The sequence below is a fragment of the Gobius niger genome (assembly GCF_951799975.1).
Source record: "Gobius niger genome assembly, chromosome: 1".
In the NCBI taxonomy this organism is placed as follows: domain Eukaryota; kingdom Metazoa; phylum Chordata; class Actinopteri; order Gobiiformes; family Gobiidae; genus Gobius; species Gobius niger.
The window spans coordinates 26,202,459-26,216,515 of NC_136852.1; the positions used below are offsets into that span (position 1 = coordinate 26,202,459).

Here is a 14,057-nt window from a genome sequence, read left to right on the forward strand (position 1 = left end):
TTGTAGGATCAATGTTATGACTGGCTTCGCTGGACTAAACCGGGACTAAACCAAGACTGGCGTGGCAGAAAACTAGGACTAGAGGTCAAAATCAGGCTAGACTACTTTAAAGTGACATAATAGTGTTCTTCTGCTCAAAGCTGGTGCGTTGTGCAGTGGATGAGGGCTGGAAGGGTAAAGCAGCTTGTTGACACTGTTGTTAAAGTGGAGGCTGGAAAGAAAAAAGTTGAATTCTGGCCAGAGCGAGCACTAAACAAAACACATCATGTAAAACAGGAGAAAACTAGGACTAAAACTGGAATAAATGGAAAATTAAAGCGACACTGCGTAACATTTTGGACCATACTGCTGCCATCAGTACAAAACATGCTCCCAATGAGCAGCTCGACACAAACAATTCTATTACTGCAGTGGGTAATCAGAGAATGGATTTGGATGAGAACCTAACCTGTTGAAATCTCAAATTCTGCTCACTCTCCATGGAGACGAGTTGGAGACGCACCCACTGCTGGTAAAGTTACAGTCATGTTTTAGGAGAGCTGAGCCGCTCACAGCAAAAGCACATGTTTGTTTGTACATTTATGAGTAATTTTTCAATAATGAAAATATCTGTCATAAAATAAATGCTTGTATTTCAATTTTATTTTTTGGGCAAAATTCTACGCTGTGTGACTTTAAGCAGCTCTATTCTCATTGCTCTCATCCTCATTTACGTCTCGTTTTTTGTTCAGGAAGGTTTTTAGATTTGGGTAGAGCCTGGATACCTGGATAATAACTGGAGGAGAATGTGCCTGTGTAGGTGGGGGGGTTAAGCGGCTTTAATTACACTGACTCAAACTGCCCTGTTGACGTTCCTAGTTGGTGAGCCCTCTGAACCTGGAGCAGGCCTCCTCAGCCCGGGACGCTCTCTCTAAAGCGGTGTACGGGCGCACCTTCACCTGGCTGGTCAACAAGATCAACGCCTCCCTGGCTTATAAGGTAATAAAAACAAGCACCACTTTCTCCTCAACACTAAATGTGGAACATGGGATATATTTGTCTATACCACAGCGCCTTCTTGTGGCCAATACAGTAAGCACAATCAGCTATTGTAATATAGTATTGCTATTAACCTGAATGCATGAAATAGAAAAAAATATATGTTTTGCCATCAAACTTTGCTGATCGGTGTGAAACATTTTGTGTTTGTTTGTGTTTTAGGACGACTCTAGCAAACACTACTCTGTGATCGGTCTGCTGGACATCTATGGATTTGAGGTTTTCCAAAACAACAGGCAAGTACATCTTTGTAGTTGAATGCGACGCTTGTTCTCATCACATTTTTTGCCTTTTTTATTAACCACAGATAATGTTTGTTTCCCAGTTTTGAGCAGTTCTGTATAAACTACTGCAACGAGAAGCTCCAGCAGCTGTTCATCGAGCTCACCCTGAAGTCTGAGCAGGACGAGTACGAGGCTGAGGGAATCACGGTACGACTCGCTTTCACTGTTTTTGTTTTGTTTTATCCCTACTTGGAGAGAAAGGTGTGTGAGGTTCATTCTGTCACACTAGAGCGCTCCCTTGTGGCCATTGCGGCACATAACCCCATCCTTAAAATAAAAGATAGGCTCCAGAAATAACACCATAATAATACAAGTTTTTAATTTGACGGGCCCAAAAGTCGTGCATCCTTTTTAAAAAATTTCAGTTCTACTTCGTTTTTTTTTTTGGTTTACTTGGTTATGTTTGCAGAATGGTCTCACTTTCTTGTGTTTTGGGAATTTTGTCATTTGTCAAGACGAAACAGATCGGTTATTCCACCCCCCCTCCCAATTGTTATTCTAATTCTGGCTTTTTCAGCCCGTTTGTTTAGCATGAGTCAGACAATGCCCTGTTGTGCTGAAGTGAAGGCAGAGCAAACATGCTGTGGGAGAGACTTTGAGTTTGATTCATAAAGAGCCCATTATCGTTTGACGTGAAAACTGTGGGCAGAGCTCTGCGTCGACGAGACTCTGTTAAAGAAAACGAAGCGGTCGCTCGCCGTAACACGCTAACGCAGCAGCTGCCACATGCGTCGCACACGCAAGTGGGCGAGGACTGGGATTCCTCACATTGTGTACGCACCACGTACATTACATAGATCTGTCTGTATAGAGTTATGCGTGTGTTTGTTTGTTTTTGTATAAACCTTGCAGTGAATGTGCGTGTGTTGTTTCCAGTGGGAGCCAGTCCAGTACTTCAACAACAAGATCATCTGTGACCTGGTGGAGGAGAAGTTCAAAGGCATCATTTCTATTCTGGTGAGGAAACATGAAAATGAAAACTCATCAGTATAGTCGTCCAACTGTACTGGTGCTTCAGATCAGTAAGATCGGTAAAAAAAAGCCTTTGTGGCCAATACTGTAAAAGCCAAGTTCCTGATTTATATGTTTGGAAACTATGAAAGGGAACCACGTAACTTTTTAAATAATTGTTGCACTGTTAAAAATTTATCTCGATGAGTTAAACCGATTAAATAAGGATATTTAACCATTGAGTACAATTTTGATCTGCCGACTTTGCATTTAAAATAAGGAAACTCGTCTTATGTAAAATTAAGATTCAATACATGATTTTTAAATGCAAGTAGATTGTTTTTTTACTTAATTTAACCTCTGTAACTGAGCACATTCCCTCCAGTTCGACATCTAAGCTTTCTCCTTGTTTTTAGTTTAGTTTTAGTCATTTTTTTGTGTGTTTTCGTCCGATTTGGGGAAAGCTGAACTTTGGAAAACAAAATTTGGATAATAAGGCCGGGGTTAAGAGGTGAAGTGCAATATTACTCATTCCACTTGCAGATTGTTTTACTCTTTCTACAAAATTTCACTGATTTCTAGATTACATTTAAATCTGTGTCATTTGTCTAGAGCATTTCAACATCCCAATTCTTCACGAGATGCGTTTATAAGTACTATATGTCTCACAACTGCCAGGGAGCAACACTGTCACTGATGTAAACCTGCTAGTTCACGTTCAATAAAAGTATTATATATTTAGATGAACGATGCCTCTTTACTCATGTTAATAGCAATAGTAGTAATAGTAGAAACCATTTGACCAATATTACCATTATTTCAATTATTACTGAAGCTTTTATTACTTTTATCGCCATCTGATTTCAGGACGAGGAGTGTCTGAGGCCCGGGGATGCCAGTGACATCACCTTTTTGGAGAAACTGGAAGGCACAGTGGGAGGACATGCGCACTTTGTCACGTGAGACCGGTTCATTTCTACCGTCCCGACACAAATCTTCTCAAACCGTCATCTGCATAAAGCAAAGTAAATAAACATCATGTCTTTTCTCCTTCGTAGGCACAAGCTGGCGGATGGAAAGACCCGGAAGGTGATGGGCCGCGATGAGTTTCGATTGCTGCACTACGCCGGAGAGGTCAACTACAACGTCAATGGTGAGGAGTGAGGTCTGGATTTGGGACCAGCCCAGTCGATAACGCAGTCAAATCACATCCCACATTGACCCACTTATGGGTTTGGGCTCGCGTTGTTTCAGGAGTCACAGTTGTTCTATTAAAGGATACGAAAGAGAAAAAGAACTCCTTCCTGAAATGTGCTCAAACACTGGCGGTGCTCAGTTTCATCTGACATTTTAGATTTTATCCATGAGATTGTGTTTTTAGTCATTTAGGCTAGATCATTTAGTTTGGGATCTGTTGTTGCACATTATTTGGGTAGAATGTTTAACCTCTCAACCCCTACTTTAACCGAGCAAATTTTCTTTAGTTCGGCTTTACTCAAATCTAAAAGCTTCTGGACTGGAGCCAGTGTAATGCCTGATTTGAAAGCTAAGACCGACAAAACTGATCTTTTCGTCGTATTTTTGATTCTTTTTTTGTCGCTTTTTTGTCACGTGTTTTATGACTTTTTGTATTTTTTGGTGCTTTTCTGTCAGGTGTTTTTTGAGGGTTTTTTTCTCCACTTTTTTTATGTTTTTGTACATTTTACTACTTTTTTGACACATTTTTGTCTTGTTTTCATTGTTTGCTATTTTGAAAAAGCTTTCACATTTGGGAAACACCAAATTGCTGAACATGTGGTTAATGTCATTTTTCTTTCTCAGGCTTTTTGGACAAGAACAACGACTTGCTCTTCAGGAACCTTAAAGAGGTGAGTAATGAAAAGACGTTTCTACATTTGATGAAGGAATTCAACGAAAATGAAACTAAAATCCCCCTCCTCCTGTTGTGTCCAGGTCATGTGCATGTCCGAGAACAAGATCCTAAACCAGTGCTTCGACCGAGAGGAGCTGAGCGACAAGAAACGCCCTGAGACGGTGGGATATTTACTGTTGTGGAGAAGTGGTATTGCTGCCATTGTGCCCTTGAGCAAGACACTTCCTGTTACATCAGTTCACTTGCTCCTCTCCAAATGCCATCCTCTTCTCTAGACTTTGTATACATATAAACTCACCCCTTCTAGGCCCTTGCACTGTTTTCCCACACTACAACAAACGCTGTTGTGTCTCTCTGCCCAGTACCGGCAGTGGGCAGTCCCAAAGGGGAATCTCCACCGGCTCCTACTCCTCCAGGAATGCCCCGTCGATGCAGTGACACAGTAAAATGCCCCACTGTCCCGGACCCATCTCCCATTCGTTCCACCGTCGCACTGGTGTTCAGACTCGAACACCGCTTGCCTTTTTTTGTTTTGTCTTTTTTTGCCCCCATTTACATCGCCCGCTCATCTGCGTCCCGTCAAACGCCTAAGTCTCCCCCCTCTCCGAACCTTTCCTAACTAACTCATTTTATTTGTTTTTTGTGTCTGCGCGTTTAGGCAGCCACCCAGTTCAAAGCAAGTCTGGCGAAGTTAATGGAAATCCTCATGTCGAAGGAGCCGTCGTACGTGCGCTGCATCAAACCCAATGACGCCAAACAAGCAGGTAACAAGACTTTTCTCTTTCAGATTCACACACACAAAGGAGCTTTTGCCTTTTGATGCGCGGTGACTTATGTATTTGTAAAGACCGTTACCGCCATAAGTCGTCATGTCGCACTAGTTTTTGAAATGACAGGGCACTCGCAGGAATCTGTATCACTATAACGATTCTGAGTAGCACACCGAATTAGATTGTTTGGGGGGGATAGATTGAAGCAAAGTTTAAATGTATAGAAACAATGTGGTCGAGGTAGTTCCAAATGGCTAAGAGGATGAAAATATTCCTGTAAACTCTTTGACCAGGCCACAGATGTTAGAATCGAAAACAGAGTCAATGTGACCATGCACTTTTCTTTATGCTTCACTTTTTCACTTTGATGTGAAATTGGGATACACTTACATCAAAGTTCAACGTTTTAGAATTTAGATTAACCTCTTAACCCGCTTTAACCGAGTATATTTCCTCCAGTTTGACTTTATCCCAGTGTTAATTTTGACAGCGTATTTTAATTGAGTTTTTGTCTTTGTTTTTTGACGAAAATGTAATTAAATTTTAGCCTAATTTTAGTCGACTAAAATTACATGTAAATAGTCGACTTTGCATTTATAATATTTATTCTAATCATATTTAATCAGGTGAACAAAGCTCAGAGCTGAGCAGAGAATTTAAATGATATGAGGGTCGTTCAAACTGCGTCATTGGACGTTTGGATGATTTTAGTCTCTTCATTTTTATTTGGTCTTATTTTAGTGGACGGAAATATCTGGACATTTGAGTCATAGTTTTAGTCTCATAAAAAACTTTGAATTTAGTTTTAGTCCAATTGTAGTCGGCAAAAAAAATCACTTTCACTAAAATTAAGACTAATAATATTTTAGTCGACAAAATTTACGCAGCTTTATCCAAATCTAAAAAGCTTCTTGAAAAAAGCGACAAAATAGCGACAAAGATGAGATGTAAATGAGGATTGAAACGCAATGAAAGCATCAAAAAAGTGATATAAAAGCAACTAAAAGGCTACAAAAAAAGCTTCATAAACGCCGCAAAACAGATGTCAAAAAAGTGATGGAAAAAGGAGTTAAATCAGACATTTTTAGACATTATCAATTTGCTGATAAAGCTTATTGACCAAATATCCCGCATAAACTTATTTTTAATGTTTTGTATCAAATTGTATTTTTTCTGGTCATCTTTTCTATAGCTAGATGTAAAACCCATCAGTCGTGGTAGTACCACTCTCTCAATGCTCTCCACCAGTCCTTGCTGCTGTGTATCTATCTGTAATTGTGTGCAGTTTATTGCAGTGGCCTTTGTTTGCCTCCACAGTTCTCCTTTTGTTCTTTCTACACTGTTTTCTCTGTGTTTACTCCTACTGCTGCAGCTGAGCTTTTACTGCCTCACTGCGGAGCATTTCATGCCCCACACGTTACATATTTGCCATCTGACTAACATGACACCCCCCTCCTTTCTCTGTCTGTGTGTGTGTGTCCCAGGACGGTTTGACGAGGTCCTGATCCGGCACCAGGTCAAGTATCTGGGGCTGATGGAGAACCTGAGGGTGCGGAGAGCTGGCTTTGCCTATAGGAGGCACTATGAGGTCTTCTTGCAGAGGTGAGCACGACTCGTACACAGTTACTCTTCATCTTGTCCTAAAATTTAAAATAAACTACAACAAAAACACAACAATAATAACTTTGTAGGTCGCCCTGTCTCTCGTGTTAATGTACTGATAACTTCGGTTTCAGGTACAAGTCCCTGTGTCCGGAGACGTGGCCGAACTGGCGGGGCAAAAAGCAGGACGGAGTGGCCACTCTGGTCAAACACCTGGGATACAAACCTGAGGAGTTCAAGATGGGCAGGTCAGCAGCTCATTGCTCATCACTCATTCAACTCTTAATTCAAAACTAAAAAAACAAACGCTCTTGAAGATGAATAAGATAGAAGATGTTTTATATAGTTAATGCTGTAGTTATTGCCTCATATGCTGTGTTGGGGAGAATTCACTCAAATTGTATTTAGCTACAAAACACTAAATAATAAAATGTATTTTGTAATGTATTCCGTTACTTTGTCCAGATTACTGTATTCTGAAAACTTTCACATTTTAATCATGCATAAAAGCGCTGTATGATTAAAAGCATGAAGTTACATCATTTTTCTTTTCTCGACTAAAATTTTTTTTTTTTTTGTCAAAAGACTTAAAACTAAATAAAAATATGTTTAGGAGTGTAGTAAAGTGTAGTAAAGCACTTTGCAAAAGCCCCCTTTTCTTTCTTATTGGTTTTAGGAAAGTAACTGTAATGAAAAAGTAATGTACGTGAATACAGTTATTCAAAACGAGTACTCTAAATACTCAGTTACTGCCCAACACTGCTCATATGGAATATTTTCTTTACACTGTCTTAGATTTTTTTTATTTTTTTTCCAGATCAAAGATCTTCATCCGTTTCCCAAAGACGTTGTTCGCCACTGAAGAGGCGCTTGAGACCAGGAAACACGGCATTGGTGAGCGTTAAAAATACTGTAGTCCTCGAACCAACCCAGTTAACACAGTATTTGGTTTGTAAGTTTGTACATAACTATAATAACTGTAATACTTGTTCTGATCTTCAGCCACTAAGCTCCAGGCCGGATGGAAGGGCTACAGCCAGAAGTCCAAATATCAGAAACTCAGAAATGCAGGTGAGAAATCTGTGATCTATAAGAGACTTGTTTAGAATGAAGAGAGTATTTATAAACGCTAACGTTTTGTGTCGCCTTTAGCTATCGTGTTCCAGGCTTGTTGGAAAGGGATCTTGGCTCGGAGGAGGGCCCAGCGCAGGAGACAGGCGGCGAACACCATCCGCAGGTAGGAACATCTTAGGCCATTTCAAAATAAGACAGATTGTAATATTGTAATATGTTGTAGTTCAACTTTCCTTCATGTTCAAGAAATGATCTAATCCATATACAATCTTTACGATAAATAATGTTTCCTTGTAGTATTGAATCCGTTTTCTTTCCAGGTTCGTAAAAGGCTTTATCTACCGCCACAAGGAGCGCTGTCCCGAGAACGAGTACTTCCTGGATTATGTGCGTTACTCGTTCCTCATGAACCTCAGGAGGAACCTGCCCAAAAACGTCCTGGACAAGAGTTGGCCCACACCACCAGCCGCACTCACGGAGGTACTTAGTTACGCCTGTTGTGTTGTGATAAAAAATCATTCATCCTGCCCTTATAGATGACATTTCTTCATGTTGGATTCTGCAAAGCTGGGCAGCATCATGATCTTTGTAGTTGTTTACACCAGGTTTGGGCAAACATGGGCCACATTAGGTTTGAACAGATGAAATGAATGACAGATACACAATCTACTTCTTTAGTCTTGTGAAAGAGAATGAGCTCTAAGGCAAACTCACGAAGACTGGCACGTGACCCAGTTCCCAGCATATGTACTGCAGCTTTAACCTCAAGGGCTATTTTATCTGCGCCACACTTTTGTCATTGTGAATGCATGTTTTAGAAGCAAAGAGAAAAGGCAAAGGCACAAAGATCTTACTTTTCAACTTCCTTATATGTAAACTGCAAAGTTGTGCCTGATCAGAAAGACTGACTTAACGTTGACGTCTGAATCCTCTTTTTAGGCCTCAAACCATTTGAGAACGTTGTGCATGCAGAACATGGTGTGGAATTACTGCAAGAAAATCAACCCCGAGTGGAAACACCAGGTAAAATGATAATGGCGATATATACATTTAAAAATCAGAAAAATATTAATAAATATTCAACAAATGTCCTTTTTTTTGCACAGCTGGAGCAGAAAATGATCGCCAGCGAGCTTTTCAAAGACAAAAAAGACAACTACCCACAGAGCGTGCCCAAGTTGTTCGTTGGCACCCGACTCAGTGAGATTTTTTTAAAATTATTATTTGGTTCTAGTGTAAGTCACAATTGAATATTTCATCAGCCTTTTCTTAAACATCTTCCTTTCTTTGCAGATGGGGAGGACATTAACCCCAAAGTAGTTCAGAGTCTGGGCAGCGAGAAGATGAAGGTCGGTTCAGTAGGTTTTAGTATTTTGTTGTTTGTTTGTACGTTTTCATGCTTGTGCTAACTTACTCTGCTGTCGACGTAGTACGGAGTGCCCGTCACCAAATACGACAGAAAGGGCTACAAGGCTCGACCTCGGCAACTGCTGCTCACCAGCAACAGCGCCATCATTGTGGAGGAGGGCAAACTGAAGCAACGCATCGATTATGGCTCCCTAAAAGGTCGGTGTCTTCTATACAAAGAGCACGTGTAGCTCTAGTATGGATTTATAGGTTTCAAATTTGCCCAATCTTCCCAGGGATCTCGGTGAGTTCCCTCAGCGACGGCCTGTTTGTTCTGCACGTGCCCAGCGACGACAACAAGCAAAAGGGAGACGTGGTTCTACAAAGCGACCATGTGATCGAAACTCTGACCAAGCTCGCAATCTGTGGAGATAAAGCGAACAACATCAACATCAACCAGGGCAGGTGAGGCGTTCACAAAGGATAAGCGGAGTTTTCATTGTCTATACAGTAGTTGGCTGCTAATGTTTCGATCCTGAATCTTTTAAATTCCACTATAATGATTCACGTAACATCTTTCAACCTTCAGAGACTCCATTGTTAACCACGGCTGTGTTTGTGTGTTCAGTATAAAGTTCACTGCGGGACACGGTAAAGAGGGGATCATAGACTTCACTCCTGGATCTGAGCTCCTGGTGGCCAAGTCCAAAAACGGACATTTGTCTGTGGTGAGTTCATTGTGATTTGTATGGAGTTGTTGCTATAGTGTTACAACCCATTTTTACAATTTCTTTTATGGATAATTGCTCTATATATTTTTGTTCTATTCTGTCATTAATATTCATATTTAAATAAGGGCTGCGCAATATATCACAAAAAATATCGTATCGTGATATTAGGTGATGCAATATCCGTATCGTAAGGAGCCACGATACATCGATACATCACTGAAGTCTTCATCTGACTAAGATCGACACATTCTTTTTGCAAACTCAGCCAAAAACAAATAATGTGTAAAAGTTCAGTTTCAGTTCAAACCTCTTAACCCCCAGATCAACCGAGCACTTACTCAAATCTAAAAACTTCTTGAAAAAAGGCGTCAAAATAGCGACAAAAACGAGACGTAAACGAAGGCTAAAAACGTGACAGAAAAGCCACGAAAAAGTGACGACAACGTGGCAACAACTCATGGGAACACAACGAGGAAAAATCTTAGAGGTGTTGTAGGTCTTAGCTTTCAAATGAGCCGTTACACCGGCCTGTGGGCTGTAAGACGCTTTTGGGTTCAGGTAAAGCCGAACTGGAGAAAATGCGCTTGGTTAAAGTGTGCGTTAAAAGGTTAAACATAACTTAGTTCAGTTGTAGCCTTTGTTGTAGTTTTTTTAAGTCTTCTTTTGACACAATTTGCTGAAAAACTAGTTAATGACAATCGTTCAGCCCTAATTTAAATGTTTATGATTGTGTAGCTGACATTTTTTGAGGAAACAATTAAAAAAAATGCATCTTTTACCTTAATTTGTTTTGCCTTTTCGGATTGCAATTCTTGTAAACTGTATTGTTGTAGTGTACTTTCAAATAGAATACTTCTGATATTTGTATTATTTTATTGTCTTAGCCGAACAAGCTCCAGTATCACCTCCATATTTTTACTGACTCCTGCCTTGTTTTTCTCTGCAGACTGCTCCGAGACTGAACTCCAGATGATGTGGGCCTCAAAGGGAGCCGGGACTAACCTCCTCCACCGTCCAATCAGGACTTCGGGACTCCTCTGCCTTAGCCAATCAGAGCTCTGCTGTGCTCCCCATTAAGTCGGCACGCGCTTCCAATACGACAAAAAAAACCCAATCCAGCAAGACTAATTGATATATTTATGTTTCTATATTATATTTTTGGAGATTAATAATGGATGTTTTGAATATAATGATTTTATATGCGAAGCCAAGGAATAACAAATGTTGTCGGTGCATTTTCTGCTTGCACCCGGTGTATTTCGTATGCTTTTGTTTTGAGGGGCAAAAAGCAGGACCAAGGAATTACAAGAAACGCTGCCCAATTTGAAACTACACTTGAAAAAAAGTTGTTGTTGATGAAGATTGGGACTGCCTTTTTTTCTTTCTTCCTGTTTACAAACCGTTATCGCTACACGACTCTCGGGGTTTGGCATGTAGTAATAGTAGTAGTAGTAGTAGTAGTAGTAGAAGCACCAAGGTATGTGGGCAAGCTTTCGAAAGGTTTTAGAGAGGGAACAACATCTGTATGGATAAAAGAGAGACAAATGTGCAATCAACAGATATTTTCAAGAAATGCGTGGAGAGTGGATGATGTATGTGATTTGAAGGGAAAAGAATAAGTAGGAAGATGGTACAGTAGTGATTTTTACATTGTCTGTGCCTTCGAAACGGCTAATTTATTCCTAACAGTGGCCAATGAGCGAGCCATGCTACAGTGCTGTACAAATACTATGGTCGGCTTTTAAAAAACTATATGTATAATGACAACAAAAGAGTTGTGTGAGGACAATCGGTTAACATTTGCTCAACACTTGCCTAGATCTTTGCACAGTACTGTACATTTAATGACGTATTTTGATCCAGTGTATGGATATGGTGAGGCCTATTGGCGCTCTACTCCTGCCTCACGGAAAATGTACGCTTTCCTTTTTCTCTTTTTTTTTTTTAAATGAAAAGCCAACCCTCAAGACAAATGCCTCAATAATTATGGAGCGTTGTTGTGTAAACTGCCATAAGGTGATGGCTAGCAATACGTTTGCTCTGAGAAGCAGACATTTCGAAACAAGTTGAGTCGACATATCTGATCGCTTCAGGTAATTTCCATTTGAAATCACTGAATATGTCTAAGGGCTGCAAGTCGAACTGACCACTATTATGGGGTGAAATCCACCTAAACCGCCAATTTTAATTTTTCTGACAATGATAAGTCCTTTGTTGCCATAACTTTTGGCTTTTGCCTTTCAGGGTGACCACTCCAAATGATCCTTCTATTGCCATCGCTTATAACAATTTCAAACGTTAAAGCTAATCATCGCTTTTTTTCATGCCAAGAGTTGAGACCAATCACTGATTTTCCATTTCCCTGTTAATTCTGAGTAAATACAGCTTTTCTAAACCAAAAAACAACAAGTGATTTGTTACAACCTACCTGCTTTATGCTTTAAGTAACAAGGTGGTGCAATAAAATGCCTTTTAGCCAAAGCAGCAATTATGATTCTTATTGATTCTGTATTGTATAATTTGTGCTATTTTTTAGTTGAATGTCTTTTTTTCAGGAGGGATTTGTAAATGTACAGTTGTGTTATAAATGAGAGACTCAAACCAAGTAAGGTTTGAATATGTTTAAAAAAAAAAGAAAAGAAAAAGAAATCTAGAGTGAGAAAAAAGCTTTGAGTATTGTTTGATGTTAACCTCTCTATGTGCCTTTTTGAATAGTTTGTATGGGATCATAAGAGAAATACCTCCTTCACTGTTCCAGGCGCCTCCTTCCTCTGTAAATATAAGCTTATTATACAAAATCTAACTCTCAAACACACTTCTGTCATTACTGTATCATTAAGCCAACACACTAAGAAATACTAAAAATCTGAACAATAAATCTGAGACTATTGACACGGATGCCTGTTTCTTTCTTCCTTTTTTGTTGTTGAAACTACTGATAAAATGCACATTTTGATTGACTTTATGACTGTTTGCATTCTGTACGAAAGGGGTGACACCGTATTCAGTTCACTTTGATGGCCATTGAAAATAGGTCACTTTTCACATAACTGTTTTATGACAATTTAAAGCAGAACGTTTTTTTAATGCTCTATTTAAAATTAATAGGCTATGAATGAATGTGAAAAAATGTAGATGGAAAAGTGTGTCAAAATGTCTACACATTTTTTATGAGCAAAGGAAAAATGATGGCCTCTACAACGCTAAAGGATCAATTGTTTTGTAGGTTTTCTGGTGGGAGGGTCCTTCATCAGTAAAAACCTTCCAAACAATTGATCCTGGAGCGTCCAAGAGAGCACTGTAAAGGAAAGTACAGGTGCCAGGCTGACCACTCACACAGCCACTGGGGCAGTGCAAGGTCAAATATCACACAGAAAAAGTTGCATAATACACCTTTAAAATGTTTTCACTTAACTATGTGACTAACTTAAGATGTGAGTTGTGGTTCAGAGTCATTCCTAACCTTCTGAACATGTTTCACATCCCAGTTCTTCATTGGGGCAAGTTTATAGGCGCATTTCACAACTTGCAGGGTCACTTTTCAGGGTCACTTTCACAGAAATACAAGAGAAATGGAATGCAAGTCCATTCAATTAAGACACTATATAATTGGATGCATAATGTCTTTCCCACAAACGTCTACAATACGCAAAAAAAAAGGGATTTTGTTCCATTCCTCACAAAAAGGAATAAATAAATAAAATATCGGGTATAGTGCCTTTTACTCTATTAACATACCTATTGATGACATGCTTTTTTTTTTTAAACCTAATTTCACTTCTCCTCTACTCAAGTAGGCTAGTCTATCGAGCCTATAATGCAATGAAGTAACTACTTTACATTGCTCCCAGCTGACCGTGTTATTTGAGTAGGATTTCTCCTTTAGGTAGTACCGGTTTTCACCACAGGATGGCGCTCTGGATGCAGTTCAACACTAGTGCTGAGTGTTTTGCACTGTGCCCTGGTGCCATGTGCTGCTGTGCTTCACTCTCTCTGCGCTGTGTGGACTTCAAGGTCTGAGAAATAGAAGATTAGCTTGAACAAGGTGACGTAAACACACGAAATCTTGACATCATCACCCAAACAAAGACGTCGAGTGATTTAAAAATGCCTCCCTGGTCAAGATAAAGATAAAAGTTACACATTGCATGATTTCTTCTGTCTTATTGAATAATTGTCTCACTTTCCACCCATATGTTTAGCCAATTTACGCATTAGCATACTTTTGCTAGCCGTCCATCTTTCTAAAACTGTGCTACGTTGTTATTCATTTCAATATTCTCAATGGGTTCACTGATTCCTGGAAAGCCGAACTCTCATTCGCGAAAACTGCCCGTTCGTGTCGTCCTGGGCGGAGCAAGAGCCAAGGTTTTTCGCGAAAAAAAGT

At 39.8% G+C, this 14,057-nt stretch overlaps 1 protein-coding gene across 2 annotated transcripts in view; it reads left to right on the forward strand.

Moving 5' to 3' along the window:
• Positions 1-12,561, forward strand: part of LOC306964987 (unconventional myosin-Ic-like) — a 51,886-nt gene extending 39,325 nt beyond the window's left edge. For both annotated transcript variants that reach the window (XM_079559174.1, XM_079559173.1), the window contains exons 10-31: positions 859-978; positions 1,201-1,274; positions 1,364-1,469; positions 2,199-2,279; positions 3,141-3,232; positions 3,332-3,426; positions 4,095-4,141; positions 4,227-4,307; positions 4,805-4,910; positions 6,401-6,518; positions 6,653-6,766; positions 7,336-7,412; positions 7,521-7,589; positions 7,671-7,755; positions 7,913-8,072; positions 8,532-8,615; positions 8,699-8,792; positions 8,886-8,941; positions 9,023-9,158; positions 9,236-9,404; positions 9,568-9,667; positions 10,617-12,561. In XM_079559174.1, coding sequence (XP_079415300.1) covers positions 859-978; positions 1,201-1,274; positions 1,364-1,469; positions 2,199-2,279; positions 3,141-3,232; positions 3,332-3,426; positions 4,095-4,141; positions 4,227-4,307; positions 4,805-4,910; positions 6,401-6,518; positions 6,653-6,766; positions 7,336-7,412; positions 7,521-7,589; positions 7,671-7,755; positions 7,913-8,072; positions 8,532-8,615; positions 8,699-8,792; positions 8,886-8,941; positions 9,023-9,158; positions 9,236-9,404; positions 9,568-9,667; positions 10,617-10,643 — 2,091 coding nt within the window. In that variant the 3' untranslated portion in view covers positions 10,644-12,561. The remainder of the gene's footprint in view (positions 1-858; positions 979-1,200; positions 1,275-1,363; positions 1,470-2,198; positions 2,280-3,140; positions 3,233-3,331; positions 3,427-4,094; positions 4,142-4,226; positions 4,308-4,804; positions 4,911-6,400; positions 6,519-6,652; positions 6,767-7,335; positions 7,413-7,520; positions 7,590-7,670; positions 7,756-7,912; positions 8,073-8,531; positions 8,616-8,698; positions 8,793-8,885; positions 8,942-9,022; positions 9,159-9,235; positions 9,405-9,567; positions 9,668-10,616) is intronic.
• The last annotated feature ends 1,496 nt before the right edge of the window (positions 12,562-14,057 follow it).